Source organism: Nansenia antarctica, assembly GCF_963989245.1.
Source record: "Nansenia antarctica genome assembly, chromosome: 3".
Lineage (NCBI taxonomy): Eukaryota > Metazoa > Chordata > Actinopteri > Argentiniformes > Microstomatidae > Nansenia > Nansenia antarctica.
This window is the reverse complement of record NC_137688.1, coordinates 50,492,085-50,512,084: the sequence shown is the minus strand read 5'-3', so window position 1 is coordinate 50,512,084 and position 20,000 is coordinate 50,492,085. Positions and strand designations below refer to the sequence as shown.

Here is a 20,000-nt window from a genome sequence, read left to right as displayed (position 1 = left end):
TTCCTGTTCTAGTCAGCAGGGCTGTTACTATAGGTTCAGCACGAAGGTCATGACTGAAACAGGAAATGAAACACACTGGGGCTTAGGTGTCCCATATTACCCACAAACACAGACACAGAACACACACACACACAGACACAGACTGACACAGACACAGACACACAGACACACACAGACAGACACAGACAGACACACACAGACAGACACAGACTCACAGACAGACACAGAAACAGACACACACACACACACACACACACACACACACACACACACGTCCAGGCGTACCTATGTCTAGCAGGCGGTCCCCGGGGCGGTTCCACTTCCACCCCTCCAGCTGCTGGTGTTCTGTGTACTGCAGCCGCCGGTCATGGAACACCACCCTGACGATGCTCTGGAACGACCACAACATGACCATGACACAAGCACAACATGACCACAACACCACCCTGACGATGCTCTGGAACGACCACAACATGACCACAACACAACCACAACAACAACACGACCACAGCATGACCACAACCACACGACCACAACACACCACCACCACACAACATGACCACAAGACAACACCACCACCACACAACATGACCACAACACAACACCACCACCACACAACATGACCACAACACAACACAACCTGACCACAACACAAAACCACCACCACACAACATGACCACAACACAACACCACCACAACACAACACAACCACACCACTACCACCACCACAACTCACCATCACCACCACAACACAACACAACAACACCACAACAAGACCACAACACAACCACCACCACAACACCACTACCACAACACAACACAACCACACCACCACCACAACTCACCATCACCACCACAATACAACATGACCACAACAGGACCACAACAGGACCGCGTCCCAGGCTGAACTCACCTTCACACTCTTGTTGTTGATCTCCGGGAGCTCCCCCAACTTCCTGTTGTCCAACATACGCACCTCATAAGACTGACCTGGGGGGGAGAGATGGGGGAGAGAGAGAGATGGGGGGGAGAGAGGGAGGGAGATATGGGGGAGAGAGAGAGAGAGAGATATGGGGGAGAGAGAGAGAGAGAGATATGGGGGAGAGAGGGAGATATGGGGGTTAGAGAGAGAGATATGGGGGAGAGAGAGATATGGGGAGAGAGAGAGATATGGGGAGAGATAGAGAGAGAGATATGGGGGAGAGAGGGAGATATGGGGGTTAGAGAGAGAGATATGGGGGAGAGAGAGATATGGGGAGAGAGAGAGATATGGGGAGAGATAGAGAGAGAGATATGGGGAGAGATAGAGAGAGATGGGGGAGAGAGGGAGATATGGGGGTTAGAGAGAGAGATATGGGGGAGAGAGAGAGATATGGGGAGAGATAGAGAGAGATGGGGGTTAGAGAGAGAGAGGGACGGAGGATGGAGGGATAGAGAAAGGAAAAGACAGAGAATGAATGAGCAATTCGATAATATTTGTGTACCCTCCGTGTGCGCTTATGTGTGTGTGTGTGTGTGCTTATGTGTGTGTGTGTGTGTGTGTGTGTGTGTGTGTGCTTATGTGTGTGTGTGTGTCTCACCCTGGTTCAGGTAGGTGAGCGTCTCGTCATGCAGCTTGACGGCGGGGGAGGTGGCGGTACACAGGACGTACTGGAATGGGGGGTTTTTGGTCTCGATGTCGGGGGGCAGGCTGGAGTCCTCCTGCTTGAAGATGGGCAGGGCCAGGACATCGCTGGGGGGGGGGGAGAAGGGGAGGGGGGGGAGTGAGTATTGAGTGGTCTCTCCTGGAACAGTGTCCCTGTTTAAATACCGTGAGTAGTTTCATATGACATGTTTATGTGAGAGAGTCAACAGGACAGAGAGGAGTCACAGACAGACAGACAGACACACAGACAAACAGAGAGACAGACAGACAAACAGAGAGACAGACAAACAGAGAGACAGACAAACAGAGAGACAAACAGAGAGACAGACAGGGAGACAGACAGACACATATACACACACACACACAGACAGACAAGCAGACAAACAGGCAGACACACACACAGACAGACAGGCAGACACACACACACACAGACAGACACACAGACAGACAGAGACACACACACACACACACACACACACACACACACACACACACAGGCAGACAGACAAGCAGACAGACAGACAGAAAGAGAGACAAGCAGACAGACAGACAGACATGACCTCAGCAGGGTGAACTCTGTGGTTAATGACGGAGCAATTGAGGCCAGTTAAGGATGAGAGAAACAGCAGCCGCTGTGAGATAACCCAACCCAACCCACGCGTATACATAGACGCTCACACACACACACACACACACACACACACACACTAAGAACAGGATGAGTGTTTTTTTTATACACTTCCTCTTTCTCTCCCTCTCTCTTTCTCCCCCCCATCTCTCTCACACACACACAAACACCCACCCAGCCAAACACACACACACACACAAACACTTCAACAACAACTCCAGACAGACAGACAGTCTCCCTGTCCTCGGCTCACCCTGACGAATACTGCAGGAGTGTCATCGGGTGTGTGTATGTGTGTGTGTGTGTGTATATGTGTGTAGAAAGGTTCTCCCCTCGATGCCAAGGAATGTGGACCATGCCCTCAGTCACATCTCATGTTAATTGGAAGACTCCACTTAGGAAGGGAGGAGGGGGGTTGATGGTCAGGTGTAAAGTTCAGGTGCTGTTCTAATGCCGAGCCAAATTCAGAAATACACCCCAGAGTCACTTCTAGAATATCTCTCTGGCTTTCTTTCCTTGACCTACTGGGCTTAATTAGCCTTAACTAGCCTAACGCGATAAAATCATTGGTTATAACAGGTGATTCTCCAGCTTCAAGTTCCTGGGTGTCCACACCTCCGAGGAGGACCTCTCTTGGAACCCTCAACTCCTCCGCCCCTAGTCGAAAAGGCACAGCACAGCGTCCATTCTACTTCCTGAGAAGACTGAAGTCTGTCAACTGCTGGTCAACTATCTACCGGTGCGCCACCGAGAGCATCCTGACAAACTGCATCACAGTGTGCAGGGTTCGACATTAACGCTTGCCCGCTTGCCAGAGTAAAAAAATTGCCGGGTTTGTTTGCTCGAGCCTGACGCCGCTGCTGGATCCTGGATATGTTTACCGGTGTGCAGGAAGAACAACAGACGCCGCAGACGCCAGACCAGACTAGATGATCGTGGAGTGAAGATATTATTAAAGAGTACGCGCCTGTCGATCACCCGTCGCATCGCATATGCTTTAATAATATCTTCACTCCACGATCATCTGGTAACTGCTCTGTCTCTGACCAGAAGGCCCAGCTCCCTGCCGTCCGAGGGCCTCCGGCGTAGGCGGTGTCTGCGGAGGGCACGAGGTATCAGTAGGGACACCTCTCGCCCCGGCCACGGACTGTTTGACCTCCTCGGTGCAGGACTCTCCCTTCAGGAACAGCTTCATCCCTGCAGCTGTCACTCTGCTGAACTCAGAATCCCAGCGGTAGCCCAGAACCACCACGCCCCCCCCCTCTCTCTCTCAGCCACCGCCCAACAAGAGGAACATTGACTCCCAGTATCAGTGTACTCTCCACCCCCCCAGCCCTCCACTGGCTGGACACTCAGGACTTCAATTTAGCTTTTGCCCTACTGCTACATACACATATTTATTATATCGATCTCTAGTTATACACCTTATTGTATTTTCTTGAACAAGGGCAGTAGGTATTGAGGTATGTTACATATATTATATGCACCTATCGCTCCTTTTCAACTGTACATATCATGTCGATATTCATCTCATGTATATTCACTTATTATGTATTTATACTCACTGTAAATCCTCAGTGACTGTAATACCATGCACTGTCGACAATATCATGTCTTGTGCCAAACTACATTTCGTTATCTCAGTACTTGTACTCTGTGCAATGACAATAAAGTTTAATCTAATCTGATCTTCTAAGAGGTTAAAAGGTGGTCCAAATACAAGATTAGATCAGCAACTCCACCTCAAGAAATGGAGGGTGTTTTCCTTAGTGTCTTCAATCAATATCTCTCTCTCATACTCATACCGACAGACACACACCTGCTGCAGAATGTATGCTCCCTGTGACCCCCCCCCCCCCAATGCCCATTGCATGACAGTCGCAGAGCGGCAGCCCCACTCGGCACTGCTGCCCAGGAAACTGCATCTGCTTCCTGAAACGTGAGGAGCAGCATCTCAGACACGCTCTCTGAGACATAGCGTTCCTACAGTACTACCAGCTGCTAACGCTAAACATGGGACCAGCAGATACTACTACTACACACACACACACACACACACACACACACACACACACACACACACACACAGGGCCACTGTGACTAATCTATGACATTCTCTCTCTGTCTCTCTCTCCCTCCCTCAAACACACAAATACATGAGAAGCAGATGGGTGAGAGGGAGGATCTTGATAAGACAGCTGAATGTCCTGGGAACTTCTCTCCCATATTCCACAGATTGCTTCTCCTCCCTTCCCACAAACTAACACATCTGTTGGGAACACAAACACATGCGCACACACACACACTCCATTATACTGCCACAACACACACTTCACAACAAACACCACAGACATGGTAACCCTCCATCTAAAAACACACACACAAACTTACACATGCACTCCACTATACTGCCACAACACACACTTCACAACAAACACCACAGACATGGTATCCCTCTCTCTAACACACTCACACCACTATACTGCAACAACACACAGTAGACAACAGACACCATAGACAACACGGGCACGCACGCGCGTACACACACACACACACACACACACACACACACACACACACACACAGGTTAACCCAGCAGTGTGTCCCAGCATGAGCAGAAGAGAGTGCTGACAGGGGTGTGAACTGGAACACTTGAATGCCTTTGAATTCACCACACACACACACACACACACACACACACACACACACACACACACACACACACACACACACACACAGATCTTCCCATCCCCCGTGTATCTGGTGGGGTATTCATCTCTGCCCCACCCCCCCCTCCCCCGGAAACTGAAATGATTGCAATTCTACCAGGCTGGGCTGATGCACCGAGACAACAGAACAATCTGTCCCCTCCATCTACCTCCGAAACTGACAGCTGGCCTCGGGGGTGGTCAGTCACGACCCGACACATCGCACTTCATATGCATATGTAACCACTAACCACCAAGCCCCAGGCAGTTCTAGACATCTCTACATCTACAGTCACTATGTCTAACCTCATACTGTAGGCGCCGGCCCCCAGCTCCTGTCCTATGCCCGAGAGGCTGGCGTCGAAGTCGTGCACCAGCCCCGACTCGATGGTCGCGTCGTCCATCTTCATAACCCAGGCCATGGCTCCTCCGAGCTCCTTGTCCTCCACTTCCACTCGGAGGGCCGCCAGCTTTGCTTCGGGGAGGGGGGACAGGGACGGGAGGAGAACAGTCAATATGCTGCTGCTGGAGCTGGACTGGAGGAGGCGACGAGAGGAAAGTTAGCTCAGCTTGCTACTGGTGGTCGGCTGCCTACTGCTGCTCCTAGGCGGGGGGCGAGAGAAGTTTGACAGGCGAAGAATCGATAGACACACTCCTCCTCAAGCCCGTTCATTTTTGCTCAAGAAAGGCAAGGTTAGCTGAGTTAGCTTAGCCAAGCTGACCCCCCTACCGCGGTCCTCAAAACAACAAGCTAACTGTGGCTAGCTAGCTAGCTAGCAGCACGGCCCCTCGTCTCTGAGCGCGACCAGACATGATTATGTAAAAGAGCGGAGGAGGAGGAGGATGTTGACAGTCCAACACGCCGCGATCACACGCAATGTCCGTCTAGCTAGCCGATACTAGCGTTAGCAGACTTTTCTTGCTGTTGGTTCTCGGGGAGGGGAGGGGGGGTTCTCTTCTCTCGAGTTCTTCTATGCGAAGCTTCCCGCCAGCGTGTCCTCAGCCGTCCGAAACCGCTCTCCCTTTTTCATGTTGGAGTCGTGTGACCGGTGCTACGGTTCCCGACCCGCTGGACGCGACTCTGTAAAGATCCAAAGTGCAGCAGCGGTTGACACAACATCGAGCAGCATCAACATGGCTCCCGCGGACTGTCCCCCTCTCCCAACCCTCCTCCCTCTCCAACCCTCCCGACCAGCCGCAGGGGAGACGCCAAGGAGGCGCTGGGCCAATCAGAGAGCCGCTCCGGTGCCAAGCATCCCGCTCCTCAGCCAATGGCCTGGCGTAGAGCTTTCGTCATCCCTTTCCGCGTTACAACCATTGGTTTACTTACAACGATTTACAGTATTACCATGATAACCCGAGTGGCAACATTACATATGGGAAATATTGGTTACACATTTAGCGGACACTACAGTTTGAAATAATATCTTGAATTACATGGTGTCATCTTTACATGACTGACTAAGAGCTACTGCACACATACTCGGATGAACATGCCATCGAAACAGGCACGCTGCTTAGTCTAGTGCAGAGCGATGGATGGAGAAGCAGTTTCTAAACGTGTCAGACCAAAGTAAAAATTACTCTTAGAGGGTCCATGTGGCATAAGAGTATGTTTTGTTCACGCCCAGCACTAGCCCTAATCAGTGGCGTACCGCAAAATCCCGAGGCCCCCCCGCAAGGTGGCGGCGGGGGCCCTTTCGCAACGGAGGTGAAAAAAAAGTGCGTTTTTAAGGTCTTTGCATACAAATGCGTGCGTTTTCGCATGCGTATTTTTAAATCCGTCATCCGAAAAAAACGTTACGCACAGAGACCTTGCACACCGGTCCGTTGCGGAGACCGTTGCGTTTTTTTACGTTGCGAACTTTCGCAATATGCACTCTACATTCTAAATGCTTGATTTAGCAAAAGGTACAAACAACTGAGAGCAATATAACTAAAACCAAATGGTAGACCACATCAGTAGAATGTATTATCAGTAGAAAAGTACAATAGATCTTTATTTCTTTTAACGGACGTAAAAAACGCATTGGTGTGCAAGGGCCTTTAGTCTCAGAAGCTGCATTGGGTAAAATAAAAGATGAAATCTTTCGAAGTTTCGCTGAATTTTTTTCCTTTTTATAGGAAAGTTCCCGTTTTTGCGCACCGCTGAGGTATTTTCGCTTGCTCATTTTCGTGGACGTCAAATGTTGCTATTGGATACGGCTAACTATGTATATATTTTTAAATATAGGCCTGTAAATTAAAATTAAGGTTGACACAATGAAGGGCCACTTATTTTCTTTGTTTTATATATAAAAAAACTAAAAAAGTTTGTATCCAATGTTAGGGGGCCCCCTAGTGGCTGGCCCCCCCCCCCCCCCCCCCGCGGTGCGTCGCTTGCGGGCCTGTCCGCTACGCCACTGGCCCTAATAACTAATCTGCTATAGGCCTACAGTCGGTGCAATCATGAACCTCAATCAATTTAATCAGAGGTGTGAGTGCTGGGTTAGAATAGAAACATGCAGGCTACACACTGTATGTCCAGGCGTCGTATCAACACTGAGGGTATATGTGCTGGGGGGTAGTGGTGGTCTAGTGGGGGGTAGTGGTGGTCTAGTGGGGGGTAGTGGTGGTCTAGTGGATAGTGAGTTGGACTTGTGATCGGAAGGTTGTGAGTTCAAATCCCGCCTGAAACCACACCACTACTAGTGTGCCCTTGAGTAAGGCACTTAGCCCTCAGTTACTCCAGGGGGAATGTCCCTGTAATTCGTAATTGTAAATCGCTTTGGATTAAAAGCGTCTGCAAAATTAATTAATTAATTAAAAATTAATGTGCATGATGTGTAATTTTGGTAGAATGTATATATACACACACCGAACACTTTATTAGGAACTCCTGTACAGTCCAAGCTGCTGGAGGTGGTGTAATGGTGTGGGGAACGTTAATATCTACTATGGCTACTTCCAGCATGATAATGCACCGTGTCACAAAGTGAAAGTCGTCTCAAACTGCTTTCATGAGCATGACAATGAGTTCAGTGTTCTTCAGTGACCTTCAGTCCAGTCCTTCCCGGACCTGAATCCAATAGAACACCTTTGGGATGTGTGAGAGAAAATTATTATATGTAAAAAGACATTCTCTACATTTAACATTTACATTTACATTTTTGGCATTTAGCAGACGCCTTATTCCAAAGCGACTTACAATCAATACATTTGAATACTAAGCATGTGAATCAGCAGTCCACTATTCGTTGCAGGAAGAGTACTCTAGCTCGGGCCAGGGGCCACTGATAGAAGGAAAAACCTTCTCCCTATTATCGCCTTCTACTAAAACGTTTTTTTTTTTTACATTTAAGATTCAAACTTTGGATATCTAGGGCAAAGCTATATAAACTGATTTCCTGTTGTAACCACACAATGAAACCAGTTTCTCTACTTGAAGCTTGACATTGGCTAGACAACAGACACATTTAAATGATTACAAAGACCTGATTGCTCTCTTTTCTCCCGAGATGGACCAAGCCATCTAGAGCAGTTTTGGACTTTTGTGTTTCCCCAGACCCAGTACCCAGTATGGCGCTTTTCCATTGACCGGCCTGGCACGGCTCGGCTCAGTTCGCTTCGGCCCGCTTTTGAACAGTTCCTGGTACTGGCGCTTTTCCACTATACACGAGAGACCAGGATCGAGTAGGAGGAGTAGGAGATAGTAGGCGGAGTTACGCGTCATAACAGCGCGCCATGGTGGTGACGTATATTTTCACGAGACACAACACAGCCACAACAACAGCAACATGGAGGAACTTGCAGCTATCCTATGCCTGTCCCTCGGCATGTGGTATATTATTAACCATGGTTTTTTGGAGAGAAAAGAGAGAAGACAGAAGAGCGAAGACAGAAGGAAGGATACTCGAAAGAGGAATGCTGAAAAGAGAAAGAAACTTATGTGGGCTATCGTAAGGAGATGGCTACTACTTTACCTCACTGTAGCATCATTGTTATGTTCAGGAGATGGCTACTGCCTGATTGTCTGCATGTTTGAATCATTTCTATTGGATTTTGTTCTGCACATATGTTGTTCTACACATAATAAAGTCATGTTTTTTGAACCCTTAAAACCACTGCCTTCACTTGTCTGCTTTATGAACTGTAGCATCATTGTATCTCAGCATCGGCATTCAACAACATCATTATACAGACAGGCTGATAGATACGAGTGCAGCGCTGTCTTGCTGGTAGTCAAATATATTTATTTATACAGCATATGGATGTTACGTGCCTGTTAGCCTACTTGCCGCTTTCAGTTCTAGTAGATTTGTAGTTTAGATCTCGCAACCAGGGATTGGGAAGCGATGTATTTCTACGAAAAGGCTGACTGATGCGGGGCTCCAATCTCCGCGTTTATAGAGTGCTCCGGTGTCTTGCTGGTAGTCAAATATATGTATGTATATATACAGCATATGGATGTTACGTGCCTGTTACCTGCCGATTTCAGTTCTAGTAGTTTAGATCTCGCAACCAGGGAAACACCGACAAGACGCGAATCTACCGGCATTTGACTCATGAGTGAACGGCGAAAATGGCTGGACGGCACAGCTTGGGATTCCATTGAAGTTGAAGTTGACATCCAGTCATCCTGTCACTGCTGTCCATCAAAAATGGCACATCCATCAATAATATGACATAATAACAACTGCTCTGATTAGATTGCTTAGATTGTTTAATACATCAACGGGGGAAAAGCGAGATGAACTCGCGAGTATCAATCAAAAGTCCTATCTATTCCATTCAAAGTGTTTTAGTCTTCCCCCTTTCCACTGGTAATAAGGAATTGGCAAGAATAGATCGATATAAATAGATCAACTATCATGCACAGATCAGCCTTAAAACATGTAACGTTAGATATATAACGGAGCGATGTATTTCTACGGAAAAGGCTGACTGACACGGGCATTTGAATGGAATTCCGGGGTAGAAATATTCTCTGCCCCCGCTGTCAACGGGATTTTGAAACAGCAGCAAGCGGTGCTGCGAGCAGCAGCAGTGGGTGAACTCCCGGTTCATCGAGTTTACGGTTAAAAGCATAACTTCTCGGGGTGTCAGCGCGGTGGTTAAGGGCTCAAAATGACCGTAGACAGATGGTGAAGTTAGCAAAGGAGTATTGTGTTTGTACCACCTCCACAGTCGGTGTTATTCACGGGCAAAGACGGTGCATAATAGCGATTTTTGTGTTATCCTTGTTGTAAATAAAAGTTCTATGATGCATTGAAATGACATTAAACTAAGATAATACGATGGTCAGCATAATTTTTCGAATCTTTATTAATAAGCTATTACAGAAACTCTAGTGACATTTTCCAAGAGCGAATGTGGTATTTCAAGATGGCGGTTAGTGAAGAAATCTATGAACATGGGATGACGATTTCCATTGACCAATCAACGGTGTGCAGCGTCACACGTCACACGCAGCCTGGCAAAAAGATCCGGATCTAAAAATGTAGACCCTGGTATCGAAGGGGAGCTAAAGAAGCGACCCGAACCGACCTGACGCGACCTGGGCCGACAAATGGAAAAGGGTCAAAGAAGCAGGCCAGCCCGGCCTGGCCCTGTAATGGAAAAGCGCCATTAACCAGTTTGTGGCTATTGTGTTCCTTTTTCACCTTTGTGTAACTAGGAGAAAGTGGGGGCCGATTCCCCCTTAACCTTCATCCCCCATCATCTTCCTCAATGTACAAGTCCACACCCATTGCTCATGATTGGTCTAGACCCCACCCGAGGGCGGACCTCTTACCTGAGTGTACCTGAGTGTATATATACAGAGATGTGATGAATGATCTGGGGCCTATTCCACGAAGCTCGATAAAGTTCTAAGCCTCGATAAAGTTCTAAGCCTCGATAATGTTAGCTTGCGTTCGGTTCCATCAATGTGGCTCAAATAATTCGCTGCTTGGTTGAGCTCCTTCTGAGTCGGATATAATTAGCCTGGTCGCGACCAGGCTAAAACACTGGCTAAAGTCATCCGTGCGTCAAAAAAGGCTCACAGGCGGAAACTACATCCCGAACGACAGTTCCTCTTTTAGGAAATATTAGTTCCCACTTCACACAAGATAGATAGATGGATAGGTTGACTGTGTGATAGATAAATAATTTGATATTTTGAAAGTGTGATCGATCGATAGATAGTTTGATTGTGTGATAGATAACTTGATATTTTGAAAGAGTGATAGATAGATCGATAGATCAATAAATAAAAGAGTGTAAAAAAAATAAATAAAAAATGTTTTAACTTGCATTGCTGTCATCACAGCGGTCTGGCTGGCGCAGTGGTTAAGGCAGCCGGCTAGGGTTCCAAAGGTTGCGTGTTCGAGACTTGATTTAAGTGACGTTTTTTTTTTTTTTTTTTTTTTTACATTTAACCGAAGCCTTCATGCAAAGGCTTAAACACCATTGTAATCGTGTCAGTTCTTGTAAATTAGCCTGCACCATAATTTTATAGCCTACATACTTTTTTAGATGAGATTTTAGGTTAGATTCAGACAACGAAATGCAGTAAAAAGTGTGTCTGAAGAGGGATTCGAACCACCGTCTAAAAATGACGAACAAATACCACCGCAGCGGTCGATACCACTACTAGGCCATCGTGGCGATATGACGGTTTGTAGCCTGCTGCTGATATCACCACAGTAGTAATATTCATTTATTAAAATATGAACATATAACAATAACTGGGGCTAGTATGACCTACGCTTTTAATCGGTCAGCAATTTCTTGCCAAACCATTTCCCTCGCCTTGTTAATTGCGGCAGTATTGCACTATTTTACATCTTATTTTTCCGTCTTCATAAAAATCAATAATTCGGAATGCTGCGCAAATGTAGTACCCCTGCAGAGTGGAGTATCTTCATTTCGACAGATCGACTCTTCGGGGCTCTTTATGTCTGCGTGCACGCGCCCATATCGAAGATTTGTAAGCCTGTCTTCTGTGAACACTCATGACACAAGCCTGATCCTCGTTCGAGGAATCACCTGAGGCTTGAATTCCAATCCCGAGTTGCCTGATCGCCTGATTTATTTCAATCGCCGCTATACTGATCCACCTTCAGTGGAATGGCCCCCTGGACTTTACGAGGAACTTTGAATCGTTCAGATTAATTTAATTAATTAATTTTGACATTTAGCAGACGCTTTTAATCCAAAGCGATTTACAATTACAAATTACAGGGACATTCCCCCTGGAGTAACTGAGGGCTAAGTGCCTTACTCAAGGGTACACTAGTAGTGGTGTGGTTTCAGGCGGGATTTGAACTCACAACCTTCTGATCACAAGTCCAACCACTACCCCCCAGATGCGTCTGACGAACCTGTAAACTTCCTCCTTCTGCAGAAGAATATTAAATATCTTTTCTTATACATCTTGAAACGAAACAGGCTGCTTTTATTGATAATTTGCTCTAACAGGTGTGGTAGAACGGGAGATTCACAGCTTGAAAGTGCACTTGAAAAATCGGCAGGAACTGTGTGATGCAATCATGTCATCATGGACCAGAATCTCAAAGGAATGTTTCCAATGTCTTGGGGAATCAATGCCATGAAGAATTGAGGCTGTTTGAGCGCAAAGGGAAGCCCTACCCAGTAGGCTATAGTGTTCCTAATAAAATGTTCGGAGAGTGTATATGTAGGTAGCCTATGTAGGCCTATTTAGGAAACAATACTGACCGAACAAACAGCAAGACAACCATGAAAATACTTTCACTCAGTCCATAACCTTTCGCTCACATCTTATCACACATCAGATCTCTGATTAGATTAGGCCTATTTGTCATTTATTCACACTGAAGTGAAGTTCTTGATAATGCTGTTATGGCTTCGAGTTACATAATAAATCAGCAGACGTATATGCAGTGGACTTCTCACAGGATATTAATTATTAGGAGTTAATAACCAGATAATGTCATTTATTAACTTGTGTAGGCCTATGAGGGAACGGCCTTTGTGCTGTATAGCCTACAGCCAGTCAGCAATAACAGCTCATCAAATACAAATACAATGGCTCCAGTCAATAACAGTAGATACAATGCGGGTAAACAATGGCAAAACCTATTTATGAAGGCCTATGTTCCACCATGTCCGGTTTTAAGAGGAGTTTAACGCAAGATATGGGGGTAGCACCAAAACAGCCTAATGATCATCATAATAATCATAACACACACACACACACACACACACACACACACACACACACACACACACACACACACACACACACACGCACTTTGGTCGATCCTTTATTCCAGCGGCAATTAGGTTTGACAATGAACGCTTTAAACCGATCTGTCGGCTACCACAGTTTTGCACAACACTGTGCACTTTATCTGTGATCTGAGACAATGCACTTTATGACGATTCAGATTATAAATTATATAAATTATGTGTTTTGCTGTACTTTTCTGGTTGTATGTGTCTGTCGCTGAGAAGTGTGTTGTGCTTATGCGTGAATGCTGTTAGCTTAACGATTTTCTCTCCTAAGAAACATAAATAATACGCTAATTTGACTTGACGGGGGGTCCTACCGCGAATAGCTGCGGCTTTCCCAGAGCGACGGTGGTCGGAAATTCTCGGCGAAGGACTGCCAGACCAACATAATCACTCAGAACATAGAACTATAGAAAACTGTGAACTGCTGAAGAGTCTTCTGCAGCCTGTTAGGGGATTATTTAAGTAGTCTAAATACAAAACAGAAGACGGTAGCCTAGTTTCTTCAAATGCATAGAAAAGGTATTTAATTATCTTTTGGAAGAGGAGCACAGTTTACAAGCATGACAGACGTGGTCTGACAGTCAAACGTTCTCAGAAAAGTAAGCTCGAGACACAGAGCATGAATGTGTATGTACTGTACATATAATAGTCACGCCCTCAGGTAAGGTACAAGCCAATCACAGAGATTTCCTGTCAGCATCTGTAATGAGGAGGCAGTCACATGACGCTAGTGACGCAAAAGATAGAGAGAGGTTAAGGGGGATCGACCACAAATGACACAAATATGGAAAAAGAACACTAAGGTCAGGAACTGGTCTGGGCCCCGTTCCACTAAACTAGATTATCTTCTAATCGGCGATAATGTTCTAATCAGCGATAATTTAATCTTGCGTTCGGTTCCATCAATGTGGCTCAAATAATTCGCTGTTTGGTTGCTATGCAACCTATCCTCCCGAGTTATTCTGGTCGCGAGCAGGCTTAGAGGTTGGTTTAGGTAAAACGTGCGTCAAAATTGTCTCACAGGCGGAAACTATATCCCGAACGACAGTTCCGTCAAGTGTCTTTTAGGAAATATTAGTTCCCACTTTTTACGAGATAGATAGATAGATAGTTTGACTGTGTGATAGATAGATAATTTGATATTTTGAAAGTGTGATCGATCGATAGATAGTTTGATTGTGTGATAGATAACTTGATATTTTGAAAGTGTGATAGATAGATCGATAGATCAATAAATTAAAAAGTGTAAAAAATAAAATAAAATAGGTACATGAATTAACTTGCATTGCTGTCATTACGGTGGTGAGGTTGGCGCAGTGGTTAAGGCAGCCAGCTAGAGTTCCGAAGGTTGCGGGTTCGAGACTTGATTTAAGTTACTCTTTTTTTTCTTTTTTTTTTACATTTAACCGAAGCCTTCATGCAAATCGATTTACAACATATATATATATATCTGTCTAAGTGAATCATCTATCCATCAGTAATCATAAGAAAAAATAATCTATGCCAAATCCAGGGTCCAGTTGAAGAACATAATTTACTCAGAAAGGCTTCAAACACCATTGTAATCGTGTCAGTTCTTGTAAATTAGCCTGCACCATCATTTTATAGCCTATATACTTACTATTACTATATTTTAGATGAGATTTTAGATTAGATTCAGACAACGAAATGCAATAAAAACTGTGTCTGAAGAGGGATTTGAACCACTGTCTTAGAAAGACGAATAAATAGCACAACAGCGGTCAATATCACTAGGCCATCGTGACGATATTACGGTTTATAGCCTGCTGCTGATATCACCACAGTAGTAAATATTCATTTATTAAAATATGAACATATAACAATAACTAGGGCTAGTATGACCTACGCATTTAATCGGTCAGCAATTTCTAGCCAAACCATTTCCCTCGCCTTGTTAATTGCGGCAGTATTACACTATTTTACATCTTATTTGTGGTCTTCATAAAGATCAATCTTCATTTCGACAGTTTGACTCTTCGGGGCTCTTTATGTCTGCGTGCACGCGCCCATATCGAGGATTTCTAAGCCGGTGTTCTGTGAACACTCATGACACAAGCCTGATCCTCGTTTCAGGAATCACCTGAGGCTTGAATTCCAAACCCGAGTTGCCTGATCGCAGGATTTATTTTAATCCAGCCAATATACTAATCAAGTCAACGTTAGTGGAACGGCCCCCTGGTCTGGTCTAGTCAGGCTGCCATGCTTGGTCAAGGTGTTACTGGTGGACAGGCAAGAGAGAAGAGAGTAATCAGGTCTTTGTGATCATTTAAATGTGTCTGTTGTCTAGCCAAAGTCTAGTCTAACCTAGTCTAGCCTATCTAATGCGGGGTACACACATAAGGATTTTCTGCTCGATTTTCAGATGTCTGAAAACGACAGAAAACGCCCGATTATCAGATGGATCTTAACATTTTCCTATAACAAAATCCTGTGGTGTGAGGTGTGTATCAACTCTCCCGACAACCTGCTCGGAAAATGGGCTTGGGGAACGACAGATTCCAGACTCTCTAGAGTCTCGTTCCCCAAGCCAGAAATCTCGCGTGAACCCATCCTTTTAATATTGCCTTAAAATGACAAAGTAATTAAATTAAGATTATATAATGATTAAAGCACTTTGAGCCGCAACGTTTGCAGGAAAAGCGCTATACAAATAAAGTTATTATTATGATTATTATTATCTAACGTAGTACCCTGACTGACCTGTACGAGACAACCATGTGCGACAGGGCAAATAAAGTGCAGAATAACGAAAAGAAGAAGGCAGCTCGCTTCTTGATTGGTGAGCAGGGTTGCCAGATGGGAATGACATTTTCCACCCTAACCACAGTCTAAAACCGCTAATTCCACCAAACAATCTGGCAACCCTATGATTTCTGGTCGGAAGTATTGAACACATTTCACATTTACGATTGCCGGCCACGCCCATTTTCCGAGCAGGTTGTCGGGAGAGTTGATTGCACAATTGAAGAGAATTTACTCTTAACACACCTCACACCACAGGATTTTGTTATAGGAAAATGTTAAGAGCCATCTGATAATCGGGCGTTTTCTGTTGTTTTCAGCCATCCGAAAATCGCTGAAATCTTAGAAAATCCTTATGTGTGTACCCCGCTTAAGTCTAGATATCTAACCTAGTCTAGCCTATCTAACCTGCCTTTAAATGGCTAAATCATTCAATTATTATATAATGATTGGAGCACTTTGAGCTGCAACATTTGCAGGAAAAGCACTATACAAATAAAAAGTTATTATTATTATTATCTAACCAGTTATGTTTAATTCTGGTCCTGGCCTGGTGAGCCACAGGATTCCTGGGAGGCTGTTGGAGGTAGAAATCGGAGGCCAGGCTCATTGTAATGCACGGAAGGGAATAATAAATGGTTGACAACAATTCCTCCTTCCATCCATGCATTCTACGCCCGGTTCGACGAGGGGCGAACGGAGGTAACCGCAACACAAACACCACTCTCTCCAGCTCTCAGCAGCCTCACCCTCACAGAGCATGAGGTGAGACGCGTACTGAAGGCGGTGGACCCCAGGAAAGCCTCGGGCCCGGATGGCGTCCTGGGACGGGTGCTGAGAGACTGCGCCGACCAGCTGGCCGGGGTTTTCACCAACATCTTTAACCAGTCCCTGTCCCAGGCCACCGTCCCACCCTGCCTGAAAACCTCAACTATCATCCCAGTCCCGAAGAAAAGCACGGTGAGCTGCCTAAACGACTACCGCCCGGTGGCACTCACACAAATCATCATGAAGTGCTTCGAGAAACTAGTCCGGGCCCACATACTCACACGCCTCCCGCCCAACCTGGATCCATACCAGTTCGCCTACAGAGCCCACAGGTCCACAGAGGACGCCATAGCGACGACTCTCCACGCCACTCTATCCCACCTGGAGAGGGGAAACAGCTACGCGAGACTGCTCTTCGTGGACTTCAGCTCCGCCTTCAACACCATCCTTCCAGACAGGCTAGTGACCAAACTACTAGACCTGGGTCTATCACACTCTATATGTGCGTGGATCAAGGACTTCCTGACCGACCGCCCCCAGAGGGTGCGGGTGGGCCCCCACACCTCCACAGCCCTCAGCCTCAGCACTGGGTCCCCCCAGGGCTGCGTGCTAAGCCCCATCCTCTACAACCTCTACACCCACGACTTCACCCCCGTCCACCCCAGCAACTACATCGTAAAGTTTGCAGACGACACCACCGTGGTGGGATGTATCTCGGGGGGGGACGAGGCGGCGTACAGGGATGAGGTAGAGCAACTGAGCAAGCTGTGCAAGGTTAACAACCTGCTGCTAAACAAGTCAAAGACCCAGGAATTCATCGTAGACTTCAGGAGGAAAAAGTCCGAGATCCAGCCCCTGCTCATCGACGGAGAGAGAGTGGAGAGAGTCTCAACCCTCCGATTCCTGGGACATCACATGCGGGATGACCTGGCCTGGAAGGACAACACAAAAGGCACCATCAAGAGGGCACAACAGCGGCTATACACCCTGAGATGCCTCAGGAAAGAACACAACAAGCAGGAGATACTGGTGGTCTTCTACCGCGGCGCAGTGGAGAGCATCCTCACCTACGGCATCTGCAACTGGTTCTACAGCTGCACAACAGCGGAGAGAAACGCGCTACAGAGAGTCGTGAGAACAGCACAGAAGATCACCGGCGCCCTCCTCCCCTCTCTGGAAGAGCTGTACAACACACGCTGTCTCAGGAAGGCCTCCAAGATCTCCAGGGACCCGACCCACCCTGGGCACGTACACTTTATCAGGCTGCCCTCGAAAAGGAGGTACAGGACCCCGGCCGCTAAGACAAACAGACTGAAGAACTGCTTCTACCACAGGGCCGTCAAGGCCCTGAACACAGCAAAGGCCTAAGTTCTGGGCCCAGGACAGTCTGGACGGATTGTATGGCAGCTAGTGCTGAGGCACAAACATGTACATTTCAAGCCTGCAAACTGACACTTTAAATAACGTGAAAAAATACTTTTGTGCAATATGACAACCCTAGTTGACTATCTGTGCAGTATAGTACAGTGGATTGTGTACATAGCCTTTATTTATGTAAACCAGCTCCTTACCTTCTTGTGATTTTATTCTTTTTCTAAAAGTTTTATTTTTTTTCCCTTTCCTAACACCAGGGGAGCCACCCCTCCTAAATGTCGTTGTTTGGTACCTGTACTGTAGCAATGACAATAAAGTCCATTCATTCATTCATTCATTACAAGACTGTCCCACCAATTTCTACCTCCAACAGCCTCCCCTTCCAGCCCACACTCAGGACCACTGGTTGAAGAATACTGCACTTGTATACAGCTGCAACACAATTGTCCAATAGCAGGCCAATAAAGCTCTCCATAGTGATTGACACAGGGACAGTGTTTATTATGGTCTGTACAAGTTTTCTTTATTTTCATTTCATTGTAAGAGAAAGGACAGAATGACACAGAGAGAGAGGGAGGAGAGGAGAGGAGGAAGAGAACAAAAGAGAAGAGAAGATGGGGGGGAGGGGGAATATGACATGACAAGCTTCTCAGACCTGTAAATAATACATTTCTACAAATCTCCTCACCGGAGACCGACCGACATGAGAGACTACGGCACAGGCGACAGAAACAGACAGCTTGGCCGCGGGGCGTGTGTGTGAGCGCCCCCTGGAGGACAGAAACAGACAGCTGGGCCGAGGGGCGTGTGTGTGCGCCCCCTGGAGGACTCTTCTAACCAACGTCCGTTATTGGATATTCCACTTTTAATATTATATATAGATACATATCCACTATGGTGTAATATTAAGCCTTGTCCGGTCATACACTGACTTCATTGAATAGGCACCCCCCCCCCCCCCCCCAAATCCTGCCTGAGGTGGGATGATCCAAGATATGTGACCGGGGGGGGTGGGGGTGGAACGTACCATGGCCTCTCTGAAAAGGGTGGACATCGTTTGCTTTAATTATCAACCCCCCCCCACCTCCCTTCCCCCCTCCACACACACACACTCCTGTAGAACCCACCTCCTCCAACCCCACCTCTCTAAACTGATATGGCTGGGGGGGGGCGTGGCTACCACCTGCTACGCTTCTGGATCCTCCCCAAAGGCCCCGCCCCCTCCCTTCATCATAACAGGAAGCAAATCACTGTGTGGAGGTCAGAGGGGGTGTTAGGGTGCTAGGGTTTAGAAGCAGGTAAGGATGAGGGGGGATGGGGGGTGAAGCTTCAACATCATCATCCTCAATGTTAAAAGTTCAGTGACACACTCCTGGCTGGGGTGGTGTGTGTGTGTGTGTGTGTATATATGCATGTATGTATGTATGTATGGGGGGTGTCGGGACAGAGGACTCCGGGGGGTGGGTCAGGTGTCCTAGAGAGCAGGGTGGGTCCTCATCTCTGCTCCAAACCACAACTCCCATGATGCACTGCAACAGGATGACACGAGGGCGGTGGGAGGTGGTGTCCGACACAGTGTGTGGGCGCGCGTGTGTGTAGGCGATGAGTACGTCTGAGGCTGTTTATCAGTATGAGTGTAAGCACGTGTTGATAAGAGTTTTAGTGTGTGTGTGTGTGTGTGTGTGTGTAAGCATGAGCGTGTGTGTGTGTCAAAAGTCTGAATGGGCAGCGTAGCCTCCAGGGAGAGAGGGAGAGTGCAGTTCCGTGGTCGGCCTGTAGAGGCACTGTCTGTCCTATAAGACATCTGACGGGGGCTCGCCTCCACTGGAGCCTGACTGGGCGCGCTTGATGTACAGATTCAACAGCTTCAGCTGGG

The 20,000-nt window shown here is 46.8% G+C and overlaps 2 protein-coding genes across 2 annotated transcripts in view; both read right to left on the bottom strand.

Annotated features, from left to right (window-relative positions):
* ubp1 (upstream binding protein 1) overlaps positions 1-5,422 on the bottom strand; it is a 13,407-nt gene extending 7,985 nt beyond the window's left edge. The window contains exons 1-4 of the mRNA XM_080527730.1: positions 5,288-5,422; positions 1,581-1,732; positions 914-990; positions 286-391 (exon numbers count right to left, since the gene is read on the bottom strand). Coding sequence (XP_080383856.1) covers positions 286-391; positions 914-990; positions 1,581-1,732; positions 5,288-5,403 — 451 coding nt within the window. The 5' untranslated portion in view covers positions 5,404-5,422. The remainder of the gene's footprint in view (positions 1-285; positions 392-913; positions 991-1,580; positions 1,733-5,287) is intronic.
* A 13,268-nt stretch (positions 5,423-18,690) lies between these two features.
* Positions 18,691-20,000, bottom strand: part of clasp2 (cytoplasmic linker associated protein 2) — a gene marked incomplete at its 5' end in the record, with an annotated part of 82,752 nt that continues 81,442 nt past the window's right edge. The window contains one exon of the mRNA XM_080525322.1: positions 18,691-19,995. Coding sequence (XP_080381448.1) covers positions 19,918-19,995 — 78 coding nt within the window. The 3' untranslated portion in view covers positions 18,691-19,917. The remainder of the gene's footprint in view (positions 19,996-20,000) is intronic.